The 23,214-nt window shown below is 49.1% G+C and overlaps 8 protein-coding genes across 8 annotated transcripts; 7 read left to right on the top strand and 1 right to left on the bottom strand.

Annotated features, from left to right (window-relative positions):
- Positions 1–96: 96 nt before the first annotated feature.
- On the top strand, positions 97–3,935 carry LACBIDRAFT_321782 (uncharacterized protein; the record flags this gene model as incomplete). Its single annotated transcript, XM_001875133.1, has 12 exons — positions 97–280; positions 356–499; positions 550–610; positions 674–866; positions 898–1,092; positions 1,143–1,542; positions 1,594–2,021; positions 2,083–3,261; positions 3,301–3,310; positions 3,617–3,659; positions 3,706–3,769; positions 3,798–3,935. The coding sequence occupies 12 exons, from the start codon at positions 97–99 to the stop codon at positions 3,933–3,935; spliced, it is 3,039 nt and encodes a 1,012-aa protein (XP_001875168.1).
- Positions 3,936–4,951: 1,016 nt separating this feature from the next.
- On the top strand, positions 4,952–5,551 carry LACBIDRAFT_321781 (uncharacterized protein; the record flags this gene model as incomplete). Its single annotated transcript, XM_001875132.1, has 2 exons — positions 4,952–5,129; positions 5,334–5,551. 2 exons carry the CDS (start codon positions 4,952–4,954, stop codon positions 5,549–5,551), a joined length of 396 nt encoding a protein of 131 aa, XP_001875167.1.
- Positions 5,552–5,856: 305 nt separating this feature from the next.
- On the top strand, positions 5,857–7,243 carry LACBIDRAFT_305400 (uncharacterized protein; the record flags this gene model as incomplete). The annotated part of the gene is made up of 5 exons (XM_001875131.1): positions 5,857–6,118; positions 6,171–6,211; positions 6,262–6,586; positions 6,635–7,149; positions 7,202–7,243. 5 exons carry the CDS (start codon positions 5,857–5,859, stop codon positions 7,241–7,243), a joined length of 1,185 nt encoding a protein of 394 aa, XP_001875166.1.
- A 54-nt stretch (positions 7,244–7,297) lies between these two features.
- LACBIDRAFT_305399 (uncharacterized protein) lies at positions 7,298–9,619 on the top strand (the record flags this gene model as incomplete). Its single annotated transcript, XM_001875130.1, has 2 exons — positions 7,298–9,348; positions 9,412–9,619. The coding sequence occupies 2 exons, from the start codon at positions 7,298–7,300 to the stop codon at positions 9,617–9,619; spliced, it is 2,259 nt and encodes a 752-aa protein (XP_001875165.1).
- Positions 9,620–9,777: 158 nt separating this feature from the next.
- Positions 9,778–10,620, bottom strand: LACBIDRAFT_188128 (uncharacterized protein; the record flags this gene model as incomplete). Its single annotated transcript, XM_001874556.1, has 4 exons — positions 9,778–10,129; positions 10,184–10,233; positions 10,286–10,476; positions 10,525–10,620. 4 exons carry the CDS (start codon positions 10,618–10,620, stop codon positions 9,858–9,860), a joined length of 609 nt encoding a protein of 202 aa, XP_001874591.1. The 3' UTR covers positions 9,778–9,857.
- A 71-nt stretch (positions 10,621–10,691) lies between these two features.
- On the top strand, positions 10,692–12,523 carry LACBIDRAFT_305397 (uncharacterized protein; the record flags this gene model as incomplete). Its single annotated transcript, XM_001875129.1, has 7 exons — positions 10,692–10,783; positions 10,831–11,010; positions 11,062–11,148; positions 11,206–11,436; positions 11,487–11,897; positions 11,946–12,223; positions 12,276–12,523. 7 exons carry the CDS (start codon positions 10,692–10,694, stop codon positions 12,521–12,523), a joined length of 1,527 nt encoding a protein of 508 aa, XP_001875164.1.
- Positions 12,524–17,789: 5,266 nt separating this feature from the next.
- Positions 17,790–19,870, top strand: LACBIDRAFT_229432 (carbohydrate esterase family 4 protein; the record flags this gene model as incomplete). Its single annotated transcript, XM_001875128.1, has 10 exons — positions 17,790–18,246; positions 18,308–18,358; positions 18,418–18,576; positions 18,629–18,698; positions 18,817–18,958; positions 19,019–19,136; positions 19,196–19,285; positions 19,336–19,426; positions 19,476–19,572; positions 19,628–19,870. The coding sequence occupies 10 exons, from the start codon at positions 17,790–17,792 to the stop codon at positions 19,868–19,870; spliced, it is 1,518 nt and encodes a 505-aa protein (XP_001875163.1).
- A 288-nt stretch (positions 19,871–20,158) lies between these two features.
- LACBIDRAFT_243963 (Sec1-like SNARE protein) lies at positions 20,159–23,092 on the top strand (the record flags this gene model as incomplete). The annotated part of the gene is made up of 16 exons (XM_001875127.1): positions 20,159–20,189; positions 20,241–20,369; positions 20,421–20,574; positions 20,600–20,618; positions 20,648–20,714; positions 20,768–20,901; positions 20,952–21,221; positions 21,275–21,414; positions 21,466–21,630; positions 21,685–21,760; positions 21,810–21,893; positions 21,944–22,032; positions 22,084–22,240; positions 22,291–22,395; positions 22,445–22,718; positions 22,776–23,092. 16 exons carry the CDS (start codon positions 20,159–20,161, stop codon positions 23,090–23,092), a joined length of 2,211 nt encoding a protein of 736 aa, XP_001875162.1.
- Between the last annotated feature and the right edge of the window lie 122 nt (positions 23,093–23,214).

The following is a 23,214-nucleotide window of genomic DNA, read 5'->3' as shown; positions in this document are numbered from 1 at the left end:
CTCATATGTGTTCCAATTGTGAGAAACTTCAACTTGATCACAACTGAACCGTCTGCCTGCGAACCCACTACGATGGACAGCGCAAGTGATATCATCATGGGTGATCCTGGTCTCTTGGAGCACCCCAACCCTGCTGTTAAGGAACGACTGCAAAGCTTCTCCGAACTTGGAGAGCTACGCTGCAAGTTGGCTGAATGGCTAAACAAACCGGGATCACTTCAAATTTGGAGGTACGGTGTTGCAATGGCACGGAAGTTTTTCAAAGAGCGAACTGCTTCTGGTCCGTTGACAGTGGTTGAGGGTCGCTACCTCAATGCAGTATGGGGCCTAAATACTATTCGCAAATGTTTGACAGCGTATGGCATGGATCCAGAAGTGTTGGTGGAGCTTTATGGCAAGCCAGACGAGTATGACGTGGAAACATGCTCCAATGAATCCCTGGTTTATCTCCTCTGTCATGGAAGTGATGTAGACCTCTTGATTGGGTCTGGCATTCAAAGTAAGCACTGAATTTTCTTAGTTCATTGACTGGCTCTGACATCAGTCCAGCAAAAATTATAAATGCCCAGTCTGACGATGGTGTAATGATTGAACGCGAGTCACAATCGATGTGAGGATTGCGCAATTTTACAAACTAACTGCGCCAGCTCAACTAACACCTATCCATTTGTAGGGAAGAGGCTGCAATACGACTGAATTCGTCTTTCACAGCGAAGTTTCATGGGCCAGTCGCCCTGTGGTTGAAGACAGGTCTAGAAATATATAAGAAGCTTTACAATGAAAACATACACTATGGAAAGGCGATAACAGTTCTTCAAAGTAGTGGAACAGGGAAGTCGAGGGCCGCGGCTGAACTCGCAAAATCGGTGAGCAGCGACGCTCTTCACAGGTTCACAGTACCCCATTCAATCTCAGGATCCCACGAAGTATTGGGGTGTCAGCATCTGTTTTCGTGGGATGGGACACAATTTCAAGCGAACACCAGATCCCCGAGATGGGTTCCCCCTTGGCGATATCCCCGTCTTCGAATTCTTAACCAAGCCATCTAAAGTTCTCCCACCAGAGGTGGTGTTAAACCTTGGACCTTTAAAGGTGATTTACCTAAGCTTTTAACAATTGGCCTGGTTGTTGACACTCTTCAGAGTGAAGAGATTGCAGCTGCCTTCCTAGGGGCCTTTTGTGCCGTCCTGTATGAGACGATGGTAGATGCGAGGCGTGGTCGCGATACCGCCCAAGCCAAAATAGTTTTTGATCCTGCTTGGGGTATCCCTGGTAAACACCCGGAGAACTCGCCGCGCTACAAAAATTTTGTAAAGGTGCAGGGCAAAGCTATTGCCTTGCTAACTGAAGGCGTCGCAGGTGTATTAAAAGCACGTGACATCAGAACCGTTTCTACGAAATCCTCGCCTCAGATTCCTCAAGGCGAGCAAGACAACTCTGGCAATCAAATGGAGATAAGTGCTGCCATCTCTGCCGTCAGTTCAGGCTCTGCTGCTCCGCTGGAGGCAACAAAAGGAACTCCCTCCACATCAAGGAAGAAGGGTGAGTCAAAATCATAGTTGTCAAGTGTCGGTGTGTTTTATAAAGGTTTAGGTATCGGCCCATGGGTACAGGAGCTGCACAACGTCCTCGTTAAGCCATCTGCAGAAGCTTTAAACCAGGAACTGACTGAACTAGGATTATCTTCCTTCATCTTTACGTTCGATGAATGTTGTTTACTCAACTTCACTCCAAGAGAACGAGCAGAGGACCGTATCACGCTCCTTGCAATGCAGAGGGCTATCAAAGCTTGCGATCGACTTGGATTCTGGTTCTTGATGCTTGATACGACAGCTGGGTTGGGAGACATTTACCCTAACGCAGATGAAACAGCAAACTCGTGGCGCCTTCAGAATGATTTTAAACCTCTTCCACCCTTCCCATTCATGCCATACGACGTTATGGTACCTTCACCAGAGACGCTATCCAAAATACCAATGCACACTCTACAACTAGACAATCTCTGCAAGTATGGTCGACCGGTGTGTAGTCCTAAATTGATGATAAGGTTCCTTGTTCTGATCTCGCCTCCCATGTCTTTAGTTGTGGTCACTGTATCATGACGATGAAATTATGTGTGCAGCAGCTAGAAAATTACTCTGCGCCAGACCTGAGCAATTCCTCCATGCCAACACCAACGTTAAGTCAGACGCTCGAAACTTACAGGTCTTGGCTTTACATTCAACCCGGTTTATTCTAAACCTGTATGCTGAGGGTGCAGCCAAGACGATGGCTATCAACTCCGTCAAGAGCCATATGCGTCTTCTCACAGATTATGATGCTGAGACAGGCATTCTCAAATCCGTAGTTCCATCTGAGCCAATACTGGCTATCGCAGCTGGGTGGCTTCTTCTCAGCGAAAAGGAAGTCTACATAGCCGCGATGCGGACCCTAGTCGAAGAACTTCTCCTTGCGAACGACATAATTTCTATCGGCGAAAAAGGCGAGACTTTGGCGCGCATCATCCTGATCGTAACTCGTGATGCCACTGTTGCTGCAGCAGGGGGTCAACTGTGTAATGTTGATACCTCCTCCAAACCGAACAAGATAGTTGAAGAGAACAATCGAGGATCACATCTGCAATTGGCTGTGCGGCCGTTCACTCTGAAGTTGTTCCTTCAAAATCTACTGAATGAAGAACATATTCGAAAAGCGGGTCTTCAGTGGACAGAAGATGTACACCTAAATTTCACCCACTTCGCACAGCTCTCCAACTTTGTGGACGAGACTGTTACGGTTGAGTTTCTGGTGATGTGCTGGCAAAGGGGTGTGGCACTACAATGCGTGCACAATCAAGCCGTCATTGATGCAATCCTCGTTGGTTATAGTGGCGACTTGTCCGAACCTTTCGATCCCGAAAAGTTTGTCTTTGTTGTTTTGCAGTTTAAGAACCGAGGCGCAGCAGCGGAATTATCTTTGATCAAGACTATTACCACCCCGTTCATTAAATTTAAATCAAAAACCTGGAAGCCAAGATATATAGCAATCTTGATGGACCTCGGCACACCAACTCGCTTTGGGAACAAGAATGGTCCGTGCGTTCAAATCACAAGTTGTAAAGCGGAAGAAGGCCAGTACTGGTCGGCATTCGATGAGTCTCAAGAAGTCGAGGCCGATCGTATCAACATCCGCGGATACGATGCTTATTCCTCCTTGGCAGAATGGGCACCCGCGATGCTATATTTCCAAACTTCGAACGCCGACAGCACCGGTTTATCCACTGTGAGTCACAAGTGGGAATCCACTCTGAACATCTTTCAGGATGTATTGGGTATGTCTTCAAAACAACTGAAAGACAGGCATACAAAACAGCAGAAAGGTTGAGCATTGTGGAGGACAGAGTGTCATTCCTGTGCTTTGATTTTTTACTTTGATGACAATACAAATATTTCCGCAATTTCGCAAATTAAAATCTGAAAACGTTGCTCAACTTCAGCACCAACGCGAGCCTGGCATATTGATTTCATCTTGTTCGTTTACGCTACGTAACCCCACTCTCTGTAGTTACTCTTTACCAATTACAAAACTCTCCTGTATATGAACGCCGATAGTAATCATGATACGGCTAACTAAATAGAACAGCGCAACGGAGGAGAGGACATTGGAGAACGCATCACCAGGTCAGCGGGGGAGACGCTGAGCACCAGGGACGGTAGTGGTGTCTAGTGGGAGTGTGGCAAGACAGGGCAAGACTGGACTGGTTGTAGACAATCAGGCCAATGGAATTGCGGTATAAATCGTAGCCAGGAGAGAAAAAGAGAAGGTGGTCGCTGGTGGATGTTACAGCACTCGAAGCCGCTGACGCGGAGAATGCTGCCGGGGATGTCGTGGAGGATGCTCCAGTGCTTGTTCCAACGATGACTGAGTATGGTGCGGTCGTTGTCGATGTTGCCTGATGTGTCCCTGCTGGTCGGGAGAGATGGCTTGTTTGTCTTGGACCTTGGCCTTCACGTTGTCGATTGTATCGGAGGATTCAACCTAAAGGGTAATCGTTTTCCAGGAAGAGTCTTGACGAAAATCTGTAGACCACCGCGAAGACGCAAAACGAGGTGGAGAGTGGACTCCTTCCACAGGTCGTAATCAGAAAGAGTTTGACTTGTTTGCCAGCGAAAGTTAAGCGTTGCTGATCGGGGACACCTTCTTTGTCTTGGATATTGGCCTTCACATTGTCGATCGTGTCCGAAGACTCCCGAGGGTGATCGTCATACCCGTGAAGGTCTTAAAATTTTGGATATCACCACGGAGATGAAGGACAAGGTGGAGAGTAGACTCCTTCTGAATATTGTAATGCGAAAGAGTGCGGTCGTCCTCGAGCTGCTTGCCAGCGAAAATTGAACGCTGCTGATCAGAGGGATCCTGCATGACGATAAGCGAATAACCGAAGTGAAACACCAGACTCTACTTACCCCTCCATGTCTTGGATCTTGGCTTTGACGTTATCAGTCTTTGCGAAGATCTGCATGCTACAGGGGTCTCGTTAGCAAGATCTGTCTGTGCATAAAGAGTCGAGCATGCATGGCAAAAAGGGGGAGAGTGTCCGATGAAGCAACCGGATTGCTCAAAGGATGGCAGAATTGTTGGAGATCGAGCGGTTGTGGAGAGAGGCTTGTTTCGCGCGGCACAGCTCTTTATCAAACCCTGGTCGATGTGGGGATGCTTTTGGCGTCGAACGTTTGTTGGGCTACCTAGAGCGCTGTCATGGCGTGGTACTGTTGGCTGCCGCGAGCCGTCTGGGGCAAAACCAGTGATGAGGAAGTGAGGGTGATAGAGAGGAACCAAAAGGCGGTCGATAAATGCACATAGGAGGTTGACATCAACCAACGTACCCATGCTATCTACGAGCTGCAGCTCAACCCGAGCGAACAGCGCCTGGCGAGTCGAAACCCTCGCAGCAAACACGCTTGAACCAAAAATGTTGGACGGAAGGGCCGTGTTCTGGCAGTGGGTTAGCGCCGTCATCCTACCACGAAGAAGGGAGAGGACTGAGGACCGCAAAGGAGTTTGGAAACCAAACGCGTCCTTCTGGAGAATGACTCTTGTGGGATCGCCGGTCAAGAACAAGGGAGGTGCTCAGATCGATAATCGAGGTCGTGAGAAAGAAAATATTGTGGCGGTCGTCGAATGATATATGTAACAGCCATTTGTTTTGTCTTGCCCCACTGCAACTTTACGATATGCTGAATTGGATAGGTTATTATCCGTTATAGTCCCCGCTCCTGTGGCACCTGAAATGCACGGATTCGCTGGGAGAGGCCAGCCACCAAGCAGCGTATAGTCCACTCCCGTTGTTGCAGGCTGCGATAACGCACGGTTCTTGGATACCCGACTGTTGGACGCCTGCTCTGCTTATATGTATACTCCGTTTTTCGAAGTCATGTTACGTGTGCGAGTGGAGGTACCGCTACCTGAACCTGGATGGCCATTCGTGTATAAACCTGTTGGGGTCTGCAAGAAGGAGAGCGTCTTTTGGATCGAATTTTGGAAGGTTCAACGAATCAGGGCTCAAATCTAGTTTTCAGGTAGAATAAAATGTTCACTGGTGAATGAATAAACGCACTGGAATCATCTGCGTTTTCTTCCCATAGCGACTCCCATGTCGGGGGACATGGTGGTGCAGGGAGTGGATTCGAGTATCTTACGCGGACCAGAAGATTGAGTTTTGAATTGTCCTTTTGTGCTCGCTCATCGTTGAGAGCAATCAACAATGCCAAATACGCTGTTCATTCAAATGCTTCGACGAATATCGACCGCGTGGAATGAATCCATATGATAATGTGCGTATAAATACCACCACCGCCTTCGAATCGACCCACCACAATGGCTTGGTTCCTCGACTTTGTGAAACGCGTCTCCACCCCTTTCAACTCGTCCGCGGCCCCTGTCACCACTGAAAGCCAGCCTATAAAGTTTGGAATCCTTGGAGCAGCTGCTATTGCTCCTCCGGCACTCATCTCTCCCGCAAGCACCCACCCAGAAGTTCAGGTTTATGCCGTCGCTGCAAGGGACCAGAAGAGAGCCGAGGCGTTTGCAAAGAAGTATGGAATTGAGAAGGCTTATGGAGGTTCTACAGGGTATCAACGTTCGTCCTTTTCTTTTCTCTACGACTCTTTGACTCATGGACTGCCGTTTAGAACTCCTTGATGACCCAGAGGTCGAAGCCGTTTACAACCCTGTTTGTCGCACCAACAGACTCTTATGACTATTTCTTACCTTGGTTTATAGCTACCCAATGGTCTTCATTACGAGTGGACAATGAAGGCTCTGGCAGCCGGGAAGCATGTTCTTCTCGAAAAGCCAGCAGCTTCGACGGCAGAGGAGACGCGTGAAATGTTCAAGCTCGCAGAAAGCAAAGGCCTCATCCTCATGGAAGCTTTCCACTACCGATTCCACCCTGCAGTGCAAAGACTCAAAGCGATCGTTGATGGCGGGGAACTTGGTGCTGTGAAGCATATCTCGACTAGTCTCGCCATTCCCAAAGGCATCATGGGGCCTGGAGATATCAGGTACAAGTATGAGTTGGGTGGAGGTGCGCTCATGGATATGGGATGTGGGTATCTTTTATTATACCGCTTTTAATTTTCTCATGCTGTCCCAGGCTACACCCTGAGCTGTCTGCGGTACCTATCCTCTTCCGAGCCGATTTCTATAGAATCCGCTACTCACGAGGTTTACGTGCCCCCTTCCCCACCATCAGATTACGTCCGGAATGTGGACCGCAGAACGGTTGCCGAGCTCCTCCTTCCAAAGGGCGTTACGGGCACTATCACTTGTGATCTGGCCATGCCCCCTACCCTCGGGGTCATTCCAAAGATACCACAGATCAGCGCTGTGGTAAAATGTGAGAATGGGGAGGTTGAGTTGTTCAACTTTGTCGCGCCTGCGATGTATCATTGGCTTAAAGTAAAAGTGGTTGACGGGAATGGGAAAGCTAAGACGAGGACAGAGAAGGTGTACAAGTTTGAGGGAGAAGAGAAAGGGAAAGAATGGTCTACGTATCGGTATCAGTTGGAGGCGTTTGTGGACCAATTGAAAGGAAGAACGCCGCAGACGTGGATTACAAAGGGGGATTCTGTGGCGAACATGGAATGGATTGAACAGATTTACGAAAAGGTATGATTGAATATTGACGGTTGCATATTCTATGAAGCTGAAATGATTTTAGACGGGATTAGGGAGTCGACCCAAGTCTAGAGTGACGTCGTGATTGATGTTTAGTATAAAGTGTGGTCATTACCTTGTTGCTTTTATTATAACAACCATGTCTGCTACTGCTTCAATCCCTATACCTCATCGCCGTGTCTCTACTCGCCGTGGATCTGTCTCTGCTTATGATCCATTTGCTATTCACGCCGAGATCAATGAGAACCCAAACCGCACCTCATCTAGTACGCTGACCATCGTCCGCGTTGCTCAGCAGCAAATCAATACCCAACCCATCACCCTAAGTGAGCCTCCATCTTCTTCTGCTCTGAGCCAGCGGAGGATTCCGCGTCGTCATCAACAGCCTGGCCCTGGCTCCTCCACATCTCCCCCTTCAGATTCCATTCCTGGTAATCGCCTTAGTTTCGCTTTCTCTTCCTTCTCAAGTGCGGGGCCAGCTCAAGGAGGCCCCTCTTCCTCTGCGAATAGTATTAATAGAGATCGTCCCCCAAGTCCATCATCTTCTCCCCGTCTCCGTCCATCTTCTCCTCGTCTTGGCCCCACATCTCCTTTCCCCTCAAAGCCTCGCCTAACTCCAGACCAGCTCGTCGACCTCGCACGCCAGGCCACCAACCCACGCACACTCACTCAACTTCAGGGTACTCCGTTCTCAGGGCCATCCTCGCCTGCACCACTTACCCACTCTCCCGTGCTGCGTGCACACTCGCCAAAGTTTGGCACTAGCTCTGCACCTGCTCCTGCTTCTGTTGCCCCGGCTACCTTTACGCCTCTCCCTGCGGACATCTTTCTCCCTTTTGTAGATCGTCCATCGGAGGTCGCAGCACTCATCTCCTCTCCTCCCGATGTCAAGCTCTTTTCGCTCCTCGCCCAGACTTGGTCAAAAATAATCGATCCTCCATCTGATCAGATCCTGTCCCTTCCACGCGATCCTGCGCAATGGTCTTACAACCACCTCATCCATCACCTTACCAAGGTCGATAGGGACGTGGCCCCAGATCCGTTCTGGGCTTTATCTGCCCGTAAATGTATCCTTTCACATTCGGAACTCCTCTGGGAACGGATTAAAGGCGCCTTGGGCATCCCGCCAGAGTTGGACGTCGACTGTGATTTCACCAGAGATCCTGACGATGATGAAAGCTGCCTTGATACAGACGAAATATCCGATGATGAAGGTCGGGCTGCGAGCGGTCACTGGTCTGACTGGGACGCCGTCATGGACTCTCCTGTGTTTGCTCGTGCCGCCAAGCGTCTTAGTGTCGAATCTCCCACCGCTTCCCTCTATCTTGAAAAGAGGGGGAGGGAGCGGACTTTGTCGTCAAAAGACGATCAAGACTTCCGTACTCAGGTAGAGGGAAAGCTTCAGGGCCTTGAAAAAGGTTTCGTGCAAACGTCAGCCAAGGCTGTCGAGTCTCCAGATGTTCCTACGACGGGGGCCACCACCATCTCTCCTACCCCACAAGGGGCTCGAAGTCCCCCAGATCACGAGTCGACTATTCTCATTGGAAGCCTCAGTCCTCCGACTATAATACAACAGCCTGCTAGCCCCGGGATAACCGATGCGGCTGATTATATCTCGATTGAACCGTTACTTGCACCACCGTCTATCAGCAACCCCCCTCCGCTCTCCCTTCAGGGGTCTCTAGGTGCTATCGGGGACGGTCTCGGTGACATTGCAGAAGGAGCAGAAGAAGAGGAAGAGACGGAAGGGGTTGATGCTGACAAGGAGACTGCGCCAGAAGATCCAGACCTCATTTCACCCTCCCAGATCCAAGGATTGCGCATCTCCACTTCCCCGCTGCCGCTCTCCAATTCATTTCATGCCAGAGCTAGCACGCCCCCGGTTCCTTCTCCCATTTCGCCCCTGCCCCCGTATCCATCGGGACAGTCTTCGCTCCCGCACTCGCGCAGGAGCTCCATGTCCTCTTCTGTTGGCCCCTTTCAGCGTTCGGAATCATTTGGGAATATCGCGTCGAGGATGGGCGAGTCTTCTAGTTATTCGTCCATCACTTATGCGGGCAGCGATGCCGGTGATAGTTCTGGGTACACGAGTGATGTGGGCTATGATCCTGTGGGTGATCGGGCACCTGGAAATCCGCTCTTCCCGAGCAACTTTGCCAGGTTGGCTGTGGGTCCGACGTTGAGAGCCAAGTGAGTTTTCGTTATTTTTGATATTTTGCCAAGGCGGAGACTGATGTTTTTTTTTCAAAATAGTAATCCGAACCTTCATAACCCTTCTGCTCCCCCTGCGTCGAGGTATGGAGGGGTAAATGTGAAGCCGAGGACGTATTCGCAGGGTGCCACGGGGCTGGGCAGGATTAGTTCCTTGCAGCGCCAGAGTCATAGGCAGAGTTGGAGTGATGCGCATGAGTATGCTGTTTCGGCAGGTGGGAGCAGTGTTGGCGTTGGTGGTGGGGAGTAGAGTGAAGACGACGACTAGCACGAAGAGAGAACGAAAAGACAAGACAAGACAAGAAGACTCATGTGTATTTATAACGAACGAACGACTCGGGCGCCTTACTTGCAGGACCAGCTCACTTTTTCTCCAGTTTTGGATGGGCTTTTGGGCGAAACGAAGAGCGGTGTAGAAAATTGTAAAATATCGATAGCATAGTTGAAGGGTCCCTGATAACTTGGGTATATAAATAAAAGATTAGGGTTTACTCCCACTTCTCCGCCTTTACACCAGTTTTGACCAATCCCAAAACGCGGTAGGCCATGTCGACTGCCATTAGGAGGGGTATAAGGAAAAATGGAATATAGCTTGATAACAAGAGGATGAGTTGTTCTGTTGTTAATGATTCGACGCCTGGTGTGGCCAGAACACCAGAAGCGAGTCTGGGAACCTGGAGGAAGTAGAGGATGCATGGGAGTGTTGTGGTGGCTGTTGAGGCGCCGTAGATTATGAGGAGGACGTAGATCGACTTGGAGCCTAGGTTCAGAGGGTGGTTAGGGACTGAAAGTGGGTATGTATGGGTGAACGAACCTTTGTACAGCCCGTAAAGACCAATGAAGAACACGGGTACTTGGAATAGACTAAGAAAGGAATCAGCACCTCAACGCGCCTGCGGAAGAGGAGATAACGAACGCTTCGAGATAGAGGAACGTCTTGAACCAGAGCAGGTGTGAGTTGTCCCCGAAGAAACCGGCTAGTCCGCCCACGAGGGGGTCGTTAGACATTTGGACGTATAGTGGAATTAGGGAGCGCATGAAGGGTGGTATGGCCCATTTTGGGTAGAAGTATTGGAGGTCTAGGAAGATGGATGCTGGGATGTGGAACTGTGGTTTTTTTAGATGGGTTGAATGAAAGGGAGAGGGAGTGCTTACAGCGAAAAAGATGGCGTAGAGGAGGTCGAGGGGACGAGCGGTTAGAGGGGGAACGGCTTTACTGGTCGTAGGTTTCTTTTCGAGGTGGATGACCATTGGAGCGCGTTGAACGTTGATTCTGAACGAGGTTGATTACAACTCACTGCCCTCAGGGTCAGTTCCGTGCGATGACAATTTACTATCCCTACACCCATCTCTTCCCTGGCCCTTCACATACAGTTGCCATATCTGGCCCACATATCCAAGTCATAAATACAACGTACGCATCTTCCTCCGCATTTCTTTCGCAATTTACGTGGGTCATAGAACGGGAGATGTGCTTCACTCCACTACGCTTTTCACAGACGAAGCGAGGAACGCGGTGTTGAAATCGGGGCCCGTAAGGTGTGCGGCTGTCGATAAGGAATCGAAATACTTGATCACTACGGGGGAGGACAAGATTTTGAAGCTCTGGGAGGTTGATGGGTTGAAGCTTTTGAGTGAACGGTATTTACTCAAGTGATCATGCTTTCTTTTCAACGCGTAATCGGTTGGCAGCGAATTGCCCAAGAAGCCAACAGGTCTTGCTTTCAGCGCAGATGCGCAGAGTATTCTGGCGTCTGACAAGTTTGGTGATATCTTTCGGTGCGTTTACAAGTTTTTTCATGAGACTTTTGCTGGGTTTACACTCTATCTATGTAGGTACCCCTTCGTCCATGTCCCTTCGACCGTCACGCAAAAGAAGGACGCGTTGTCGTCTCACGAAAACCCTTCAGGGGGGCAACTAATATTGGGACATGCATCTCCGCTCAATGCGTTCCTCCTCACTCATGATGAACGGTACATCATCACTGCTGATCGGGATGAACATATTAGAGTGAGCTGGTACCCGCAAGGGTACAACATTGAAATGTACTGTCTAGGGCATTCCAAGTATGTTATTCGCTTCTCGTTATATTTGCGTTGTTTCATTATGTCCCCAGATTCGTATCTGCAATCCATGTCCCTCAATTTGATCAAAGCAAACTGATATCTGGTGGAGGAGATCCCGATTTAAAAATATGGGATTGGATGACGGGCGAGGTAAAGCACGCAATCGATGTTGCAGACGCAATAGACCCGTTCCTGGTCGTCCGTGCTGTCAAAAGGCGACGTGGTGGGCATGATGATGATGAAGAGGATGAAGCCGTAGAGGGCAATGGGTCAAAGCGGAGGAAAGGGAAAGGAAGGGCGAAAGGGAAGGATAAACAGGAAGAAGAGAAGGAGAGTGAAGAGGGACCTATAGCATCATCGTCTCAAACCACCACGGACAACGCGGAGAAGGTGCTGGTTATACGGAAAATCGGCAGCTTGGAAGCTGACGGAGTGCCTACTGTTATTTTTAGCGCCGTTGGGTAAGTTTCTCGTTATTTTGACCATTGCGTCGTTGACGAAATTCATAGCGCAACGGCACTTTTCACGCTCCCTTACCGGGATGGTGTCACGATGTCTAACATTCGACATTTTGACTTTGGGAGACCCATCACCGATTTTGCTATTGCGAACGATGGGTTGATTTGGATCCTACTGGATTCAGAGTGGACTCCGGATGGTGTTCCTTCAGGCTCGGGAAGCCCATTTGTCAAAGTACTCCAGTTCTCGTTGGGGCAGCTCGTAGAAGCTCCATCAGGGTCGCACAGTGCTCTGTTATTGACGCTCAATGAAACGTCATTGCTGGAAGGTATGTCATTTTCACAAGCCTGATGTTGTTTTGTGCTCATGGGTTGATATAGCGTCCGTGGATGACATCAAGAAACTGAGTCTATACATAGATCTGCAAACCATGCCCAAGTACGCAGACAAGCCAGAGGAGACCGAGGAGACCACAGCTGAGGATACCTCGGACAAAAAGTTGAGCAACAAGGAGTTGGGGCGGATGAAGCGAAAACAAATCGTGCTTGCAAAAGCTGGTGGTGTTGGCGTTGGAGAGGGTGAGGAGGAAGAAGAGCCTCTGAGCAAAAAAAACAAGTCTGAGCTGTAGAATATTTGTTTGTCTCGGATGGTACTTAAACTAGCGCCAACAACGAGATCACTCACGCCAAGCGCGTGAAAGGCAACTTGAACTCTCACAGAACGGGCATTCGATCATTGGAACCTGGATAATGGACAAGCCTTCGGGCCCTCGCCAGCCCCCAGATAAAAGACACGCAGCATACGAGTCTATCTTTGGTCGCGCACAACACCAACACCCTCAGTACCTCAACCAGCAACCACCGATTCAGCCTTATCTCTACTCTCAACAACCTTACCAGAATAATCTCGATAGAAGATCTTCATTTTCTCCCTCTCATGCCTACAATCAAAATCCCTATGCTCCTCCTCCCCCGCCCCATGCCAATTCAGGCGCCTACGGGCAACCCTACTATCCTACCCAACCACCGCCTCCACAATCATATCATCAAATCCAGCAGCAATTTCCCTATGCGAACTCCCTAGCACCCCCTAACCAACCTGTCCCTCGTGCAAGATCTGTCATCAGCAGTGCTGGCGTTATTCCCCCACATCCCAATGGACTACCAGATCATAGTCTAGGGATACCCTCCCAGTCTGGCATGACCATCGCGCAGGCTTATCAGGCTCAAATACACAATCACGGGTCTGCTGGGACCAAGTACCAAATGTCACCTGGCCCGCCAGATCGAGCGTCCTATCCACAGTCACAGAATGGGCACCTTGGCCAACCAGCGGATACACCTCGGCTGGGGATAAGTCTCGAACACGATGACGGTCGATTGGGGGTCAATTTTGGAGGAGGTAGTGCGAATAATAGTGGAGATGAAGGTAGCAGTGAGCTTCCGTGGGCTGTCAATGAGCGCGGTATGTTACCTATACTCGTTTCATGTGCTGTCTCATGATTTTTTTTTCATCATAGCTCCGGTTAAGAAAGCCCACCGTTCTAGTCAACATTTGCGACAATCTTCTATCGCTGAAAGCACGCATTCGGTGAGTACTATCCTTGTGATTATACCGAGTCTCAACGGTTACGCCAGAATTTCTCTCTTCATGTCGACACGAACGCTGCACAGGCCATTCGTTCTTCCGTCACGACTGCATCTCCCTCTTCTTCCTCTTCAACTGCCGACGGATCTGCCACTCTTGTTGAGCACGATCCGAGAAGGTCAACCGAGTCGTCGCGTACACTACCCAAGTTTAATACCGTTCGCTCACGGGTTGGTCAAGACCGTTCAATGTCAATGTCCGCCGCTTCGATCAAGACAACTCACGATCAAAGACGTTCGTCAAAACCTCCAATACCACCTTCATTTCACGAAGGGCGCAATTCACCCGCCTCCGTTCGTCCTTCCAAAAAGACTCCCATTGTATACCCAGCGCTGCTTTCCCGTGTTGCCGAAGCATTTCGTGAGCGTATACCTCTCATGGATAGAGTCAAGGACGGCCTCACGTACAAGGATACCTTTGATGGTCGTGAAGCTGTCGATAAAATTGCGTACATTATCAAGACAGCCGATCGTAATCTAGCTCTTCTGCTCGGCCGCGCATTGGATGCTCAAAAATTCTTTCACGACGTGACTTACGACCACCGTTTACGCGACAGTGCCAATGAACTGTATCAGTTTCGGACTATTCTCCCTAGTCCTTTTGTAAGTGGGGAGTTGCCAAGTCCTCCACCTGACCCCGCTGCTATTCAGAAAAGCCTCCGTCATATGTCTATACAATCAGATGCATCTCCCGTAAGCCATTCTTAGCCTTTCTTTCGGGTTATGCGTTTATTGTTCTATGCGTCAGCAGGAAGAGGACGGGCCGGATTCTGCAGCGCCGTCGACACGTACTAGGAAAGATTCGTTGAGTTCCGATGAAGCTCCTTTGCCGTCAGGGGTTTTCACTCTCCTTACCGATTGTTATTCTCCAACGTGTTCGAGAGATCAACTGTGTTATAGCATTGCGTGTCCTCGACGTCTTGAGCAACAGGCGAGATTGAACATGAAGCCCCAGCCTGGACTTTCGAAGCAGATCAGTCGAGAGAGTTTGGGCGATGTTCCTGTTCGTTTTTTTCACCCCTGCCTTTCCCAAGTCTTATTATCTTTCAGGACGACGGAACGCTATGGATTCACTCTGTACCTCAAGAAATTCTCAATAGTGTTTCTGATGCAGAGAAACGGCGTCAAGAGGCGATCAATGAAGTCATTTATACTGAGCGTGACTTTGTGCGGGATATGGAATACCTCCGAGACGTAAGCCTTAAGATTTTCGCTTGAAACCCTCTTTGAATGATCCCTCTCAAGCAATGGATGAATCGCCTCAAAGAGTCGGATGTCATACCTCAGTCTACACGCCAAGAGTTCATTACGACTGTTTTTTGGAATATTGAACACATCATTGCTGTTAATACGCGATTGCGGGATGCCCTCAACAAGCGACAAAAGTCTTATGCTGTGGTCGAAAAGATTGGGGATATATTCCTGGATGCCGTGCCCCATTTTAGTCCTTTTGTGTCTTATGGTGGCCATCAACTCGCTGGGAAAGACCGATTTGAGAAGGAGAAAAGCTCAAATCCAGCTTTTGCAGCATTCGTGGAGGTTCGTCATTTATCCTCGGACTTGTTGTGTTGTTGATGCGAATGTGCTTGCAGGCCACCGAGGGACTTCCTGAATCGCGAAGGTTGGAGCTCAATGCTTATCTTACCAAGCCAACCACCCGTTTAGCGAGGTATCCCCTCCTGTTGGAGGCTGTACTCAAGCATACTCCCGATGACAGCCCGGACAAACACGTCCTCCCACAAGTCGTGAAGCTGGTTCGCGAATTCCTGACCAAGGTCAATACCGAGTCAGGAAAGGCCGAGAATCGTGCTAGCCTTCAGAAACTCAATGACGCCTTATTCTTCAAGCAGGGCGAAGAAGTGGTATGTGTCATTCGTCTTTGTTTGTTTTGGAAGCAGCCTCAATGTCTTGTCACAGGATTTACGCTTACTGGAGGAAGGCCGTGAGATGGTCCACAAAGGCGCCCTCAGCAAACGAGATGGAGAACTTCAGGTTTTTTTGCTTGATCACGCTATGTTGTTCACAAAAGTAGCGAAAGGGAAGCAGCAGGAGCAGTACAAAGTCTATCGACGCGTCAGTCTCCAATTTACGTTGATCTGACAAGTTTGTCTTACTGACATCTCGTTAGCCCATACCTCTAGAACTTCTCTTGATTACCGCCTCGGAAGAAGCCACCGCATCGATACGCAACCAACAGCGGAAAACCCAGGGGCTCGTGAAAAAGTCCTCATTCACCCGAGAACGAGGGGGCATGCCCAACGTTGTGTCTGCCGTCACCACCAGGCATGAAGCAAAAGGCCAGCACTGGATCAATTTTGTGTATCTTGGCCGCAAGTGCTACAACTTGATGCTCTGGGCGGATTCAGCGGTTTTACAACGGAAATGGTTGGAGAGCATCTTCAAGCAGCAGCAGTCCATGAGGGAGAGGAGCATGATTTTCGACACTGTTACATTGAGTGAAGGATTTTTCTCAGGCCCGAACAAGGTCAATTGTGCGGCACCGTTTGGTAAGATATATTGTGTTGGGTTGGGTAGCATCGCTGACGCCAAGCGTTGTTTAGACAGAGGTCGTTCTATCGTCTACGGCACTGACGATGGTGTCTACATTTCAAGCTTTACGTCGCCGGAGAATGAACCTGTAAAGGTGTTGGCTCTCCTGGACGTCCTCCAGGTCGACGTATTGGAGGAATACGAACTGCTTATTGTTCTCTCTGGTAGGCTTTCTTGGTTGTCGAGTCCGAAAAGGCGATATTAATGTGGCACAGAGCGCCAAGTAATTACGTTTCCCCTCGAAGCGCTCGATAAGCGGGATCCCATGGCAGGCCTGAGAAGAGCGAAACGAATATCCTCGCACACCTCTTTTTTCAAAGCAGGATTCTGTCTCGGGCGGGTACTCGTTTGTATTGTCAAGTCAAGCCAGTTGTCTAGTACTTTCAAAACTCTGGAGCCCATTGACCAGAATATCCGAGGACGGGCGAAACCGACATTCCGAAAATTACTACAAGGGGGGAACGACACTCTCAAAATGTTCAGAGTGAGAATATTGTGGGTCTGGGATTTATTTGGCATTGACTTTGATGATTTAGGAATTCTACATTCCGGTTGAGTCGACGTCGATCCATTATCTCAAGACGAAGATGTGTGTTGGTTGCTCGAAAGGTTTTGAAATCGTCGATCTCGAAACTCTCGACACACAAGGTCTTTTGGATCCTCACGATGAGTCCCTTGACTTTGTGAGAAGACGAGACAATCTCCGTCCAATGGCCATCTACCGCATCCACAACGAATTTCTCCTTTGTTACGACGGTGGGTGTTCTATGTTTCATGTCGTTTCTTCTATTTTGATTGACTCCCTTTCTTTTTCCCGCAGAATTTGCGTTTTATGTCAACAAGAATGGACGACGATCACGGTTGAATTTCATGGTACAATGGGAAGGGCAACCCACTGGCTTCGGTATGTTGGTAACCTTTATCTTTAGACGGGATCCCCTGACCGTTTTTGATGCTAGCTCTCCATGAACCATATGTGCTAGCCTTTGAGCCTTCGTTTGTTGAAATTCGGCACATCGAAACCGGCTTGCTGTCACAGGTCATCCAAGGTTTCAACCTCCGATTATTATTTGCGGACACACCACCGTCTGTTACGAATACAGCAACTCAACAATACAACCCTCACCAAGGATATCAGTATGTTTTCACCTCCTCATTGGATTAGCCGGGACTTGACGACCACTTTCAGACCTTATGGCAACTACGGCCATCTCACACAACAGGCACCTTACATTTCCCAGCCTCGGCATATACAAGGGGTGGGTCGGGATGAGATTTTGATCGTCTCCGAAGATAGGGTGTTAGCGCTTAGGACGGCAGCAGGGCCGCAGAGGTTCATGTCCGATGATGGGTCGATGATGTCAATGCCCCGCTGATATGATTTTCCGTTTTTTTTTTCCTTCGTTCATGTCACTGTCTGTGTCGCTTTCGATTACGCGTCGATGTACGTCTCGCATAGTACTTATTTTATACATGTAGGATCTGTAACATTTACATAACTAATATGTCCATGCATGGCTGAATGGGGAAATTGAAAATTCATGCGGTAGTAGGCTTGGCGCGTGATGCCGAGCCAGCGACGTTACTACTGGTTGAACAAAAACCAGGTTGACCAAGTAATTCTCCCCCTCTCTTCAGAAGCCAGCACCGTCGTGCGCAACCCACCTTCCTTTTATCTTCCTCTCTTTTCGAACAGTCATGAGGATCCAAGCCCTCACTCTACTTTCTGCCTTGGCCTTTGTTAATGCACAAAAACTAAACAACAGGCACCTTAATGTCGCTCACAGGCGTCAGGCAACGTCAGCGTCATCCTCTGCTTCTGCCCCAGCAGCAGCAGCAGCGACAAGTCCACCTGTCTCTTCCGCCCCTCCTCCTGCCGCGTCATCCACGACCACGTCCGCTTCCGTGCCAGCTGCAGCGCCTCCAGCTTCTTCCTCAGCTTCTGTTGGCTCTACCACCACTGGCTCTGCTTCCGCTTCTGCGGTGACAACGCCAACAAGCACCGGGCCTCCTCCCTTGGCTACGGGCACTGATATTCCCGCTCTTGCGAATATCACCCTTGGTATGCCAACGCACGCGCCTCTACCGCCAGCCACCACGTATCCAGTTGGCGCGACACCCCCTGTGTCTGGTGCCCCAGTTCTTCCCACAACCTGTGTGTTATTTTTCTGCGCGTGCTACTACTAATTGTTCCTGATGCGTATCATTTTTTTCAGTTGTGTTCCGAAGTGGCGACTGGCCGGCCCAGGATAAGGTCCCTGATACCAGTAAGTGCATTCATGCTCGCTTTTGGCGAAGACAATTTTTTTTGAACCTGTTGCACCAGGCTCCCCACAGGTTGCGGAATGGATGAAGGAGCTTGATGGTTTCAATATACCCAATATCAACCCCACTGTTGATGGATCTTGTGTTGGAGATCCCGCTGCCGCTGCGGATGCTCAGAACCGTGGCTGGTGGACTTGCGGTGGCTGGACCCGTTCAACTGGTATGCTTTACATTCAATGCGATTTTTGACGACGCCTCATCGCCTCAAATAGATATCACCTCTTGTCCTGATAAAGGGACTTGGGGTGTTAGCTTTGACGACGGCCCATCATTCTATAGTGCGTAATCCTCATCATCTTTTTCCCCTCACAACCTCATCACATGCGACTAAATTTTCTTACAGCCCAGTACGTCACTTTCGTTCTACTTGTATTGTCTATGTCTTCATTGATCTTTGCAGGAACTTGCTCAACTACCTGGACCAGAAGAAGATTTCTGCTACTTTCTTTGTCGTCGGTTCTCGTGTCATTGAACGGCCCGCCGTTCTGATCGAAGAGTACATGGCCGGACATGAGATTAGCGTGCACACCTGGTCGCACAGGGTCAATATTTCCATTCGGGTTTAGCGAACAATTATTGACTGACCTAAACATTTACTCCAGCCTCTCACTAGCTTGACGACTCCTCAAATTGTGGCCGAGCTTGGCTGGACTCGCAAGGCCATCAAGAACGTGCTCGGAGTTGCTCCTACTACCATGCGTCCTCCTTATGGTGATATTGGTAAGCCTTGCTTCTTACATTTCTATCTTTATCCATCAACAAATTTGACCTTGCAATAGATGACCGTGTTCGAGCAATTTCCTTGGCGATGGGCATGGTTCCCATCATGTGGACCCGCACACCCTCCGGCGGAGTGTTTGATACCAATGGTCAACTTTTTACACCCCGATACTTTTCTTCGCTCTTATTGATTTTACAGACTGGAGAGTCGCCGGCGGCCAAGTCAATGGAACCGACTCTTTCAATACCTTCGAAACCATCCTCACGAACGCAACAGGCATGGACCATGGGTTTGTTTACATGCCCCGCCCCCTATGCACGGTTTTCATGTTTCTATAGGTTCATCGTTCTGCAGCACGATTTGTTCGAGATCACCGTCGACCTTGCCATCGGTTACACCTTGAACGCTGCGTTGACACACAACCCCCCATTCAACGTAAGCTGTCCTCGTATCATCCAAAATTCCCCATTTCAACATGTTTGCAATCTAGCTTCTTCCCATTGGTCAATGCTCCAAGATCCCCACGTCTAATCTTTATCTGGAATCCAACAAGAATGCTTCATTCCCAGCTACCAATCATACCGGTGGCGGCGTTGATATCGACGGCAACGGCAAAACTGATACCAAATCAGGTGCCGCCTCATCATCATCCAGTTCTGCCTTCGGCCACCAAGTTCCTCTACTTTTTGCACTGGTGTTGTCTGGCTCGGCTCTCATTTTCGGCTTATTTTGAGCTCTTTGAGATGACCTCCAGAGTTTTTTATTAGTAGCTGTGGATTAAGAAGGCAAAAAATGGACAATTAATGGTGATATAGGGACTCGATTTATAGGTCTTCTTAATGTTTACGCTCCGTTTGAGTACTTTACATATCAGTTCTCTCGTAACACGATAAGATTATGACTTTTGTATAACCGGAGATATCCGTTGGTCGCCTCTTGGCCCGTCGCAAGACGATCAGCATTTACCAATTGCCGCCCATATTGGTGCTCCAAGTGTTGAATATTGGTTAACTCTACTTCGATGTCGTCTCTAATCACAATTGTACGGAACAGTAGGCACCTCCACCGTTTCTTCTCCACCCTTTGACTAACATGTCTTGTAGAGTTCTTGGAGGCAATCAGATCGGTCAACCCACCTGGCAGGTGGAAGATACTCGTCGTGGATGAGCATTCTCAGAAGTTGCTCGGTTCTGTACTGAAGCAGTTTGATATATTGGAAGAGAACGTCACTTGTAAGTTGCAAATATTTCATGCAAGGAGCTATCTGGCTCAACGCTCAACAGTGATAGAATCGATATCGAACTACCGCGACCCCCAGCCAGAATTCGAGGCGGTTTACCTGCTTATGCCAACAACTCAGAATGTAGATAGAATCATTAGGGATTTCACCAACCACAAGCAGTACGCCGCCGCCCATCTGTTCTTCATTGAAGGCATGTTCATCGCTCTTACAAAAACTTAGAAAGTCGCTGATCGGGGGTGTATAGGATTGCCTGAACCGCTATTTGAGCGGCTAACATCTTCTCAAGCCGAACCTCACCTCCAAGGCCTAAAGGAACTGTTCGTCAACTTTTGGGGTGAGCGATCTCGAATTAGGTTGCGCACCATGTCCTCATTGAAGCTCATATAGCTACGGAGGCACAGACGTTCTCCCAACAAGACCCAAGCCTCTTCTTCAGCATTTACAGTCCGCCGCGAACCGAGGCAGCACATAAAGTTGCGCGCGATCGCCTAGAAGAGGACCTTCGATTTACGAGTAAAATGGTGAGTGATATCAACATCGCTATTGCACTAGTCTCAGTCGCTTGCATAAGATCACCAACGTTTGCATCACCCTTAATGAATTTCCGTATATTCGGTACTACATGCCTCCCAACCACCTCCCTCTAGGCCCTCTGAAACCCAATCCTACAACCCGCCCTCCGCCCCCACCCGAGAGTAGCAGCCGATGGCGCACCAATCTTGCCCGTGGGGCTGATGCGCGCGCGTACGAATCTGTTGAGACAGATTTTGTAACCAAACTGCTTGCCTTTATGGTACAAAGTAACCTTGAAGAGCATAAGAAAGCGAATCCAGAATTTGCGGTTAGCTTCCTACTGGCCACACTTCGATTTAGACATTTAATTCCCTCACGCAGAAAACAGATCATTCGCGACCACGAGCAACGCTCCTTATTACTGATCGAGCCATGGATATGGTGGCACCTTTCATTCATGAATTTACTTATCAAGCTATGGCTAATGATCTGCTGCCCATCGAGGATGGCGTAAGATACACGTTCGTTGTCCTGTATCTGCTTCTGTTTTCGCTGTTCATAGTCGTTCTCAGATACAAATTCCAGTCGTCCGTGGGAGCTTACGAGGACAAAACTGCCACACTCAATGACTCGGATGCCGTTTGGACCGCAGTTCGACATATGCATATGCGAGAAGCCATCGATAAGCTTATGGCCGACTTTAACAAGTTTTTGGAAGAAAATGCGGTGTTCAAAGGGTTTGTTTCTTTTGATGCAAAAGCAGCAATTCTCATGACTCATTCCCTCCACAGAGAAGGCGCGGCCAATCTTAATGACATGAAAGAGATGCTCGCCAACCTTCCTCAGTACCAAGAGCAACGCGAAAAGGTTGACGAACTCGATTTTCAGGGCGACAACTAACTCAAATTCCTTTTAGTTTTCCCTACATCTGAGTATGGCACAGGATTGCATGGCGATCTTCGAGCGCGATAAGCTACCACTTGTAGCGAATGTCGAACAGGTGGGGTCTCCAAACATACGTATTGCGGCTGTGGTTGATATGATTGTCAGTGCTGCGCCACCGGCTTAAATGCTCAAGGGAAGACACCAAAGGGATTGGTGGAGGAGATGGTACCACTGCTCGACAGCAGGGAAGTCATGTGAGTTCGACACTTGGACATTGTTTATGTCCCCCTTACACGCGCATGAAGCAATGCGAGCAAAGTACGAATAATCGCGTTGTACATTCAATACCGCGACGGCGTTCCAGACGAGGACCGTCGTAGGTTGTACCAACATGCGAGATTAACCCTTCCAGAGCAGGACGCTATAAACGCGTTGGTGCATATGGGTGTTAAGATTAGCAGAGTCCGTCATTCGTGAGCAGATTTTCGAGAAAATAACTGATTTCTTTACAGGGTCCCAATGATAAGGAGACGAAGAAAAAAATGAAGCAAAAAGTAAATAACGAGGAGGAGTATGAGTTGTCTAGGTTCAAACCTGCTATTACGACCATGATAGAGGTAATTATCACATCGCACAATCCTATCACCTTTGCTCACGGTGAATCAGGACCAAGTTGCGGACAAGCTCGAGATGTCGTTGTTCCCCTACGTGAGAGATGCCCCCTCAGCGATTCCTTTGCAAGCGAGTAGTCTTCGCTCGCCGCCTCCGCAAGCAACGTCATTGCGCAGTCAAAAACCAGCATGGCATAGAGCTCCCAAATCCGCCGTCGTGCCTGATAATCGGCAACGGGTTCTGGTATTCATCGCAGGTGGCATGACGCACTCTGAGAAACGTGAAGTGTATCAACTATCAAGTGCTTTGAACAAGGATATTTTCATTGGTAAAAATCTTTCTCTGTCTGCCTCTCGAGGGCATGGTCTGAACGGCCACGACACAGGTTCAACGCATGTGTGCACCCCTCGCCAAATGGTGGACGATTTGAAGGTATTGGACCTAGGCGGTGCAGGATCGAAGGCAATCCCCAATGGTCTGCGCGATCGTAGAGAGGGTCGTAGGCCCTACCAGGATTACTACGATGAGAAGTATTTCACAAAGGAGGCGGCACCACGACCTTCACAGAGCTCACTCCCTACACCTGCTGCCCACAAAATTGTGTCACCATCACCGACCAGCTCTTTTCAAGGGTCCATCAATTCTTTGACTCCTTCTGCCAAGGAGGACAAGAAGAAGAAGAAGGGGTTATTCCGTTTTTGACCTTCGGTCTTTGTGAGCACATGCGCCAGTTGTAAGTATCCTAATAGTGTGAGGGCATAATTGATGATATACCCTTCTATGGAAATCTTCCCTGAGGGATTCACAGTGATATATCTTGCGTA

This window comes from Laccaria bicolor, genomic scaffold (genome assembly GCF_000143565.1).
Source record: "Laccaria bicolor S238N-H82 LACBIscaffold_2 genomic scaffold, whole genome shotgun sequence".
NCBI classification, from domain to species: Eukaryota; Fungi; Basidiomycota; class Agaricomycetes; order Agaricales; family Hydnangiaceae; genus Laccaria; species Laccaria bicolor.
Note: the sequence above shows the minus strand (reverse complement) of the source record. Positions and strands in the feature narration are given on the sequence as shown.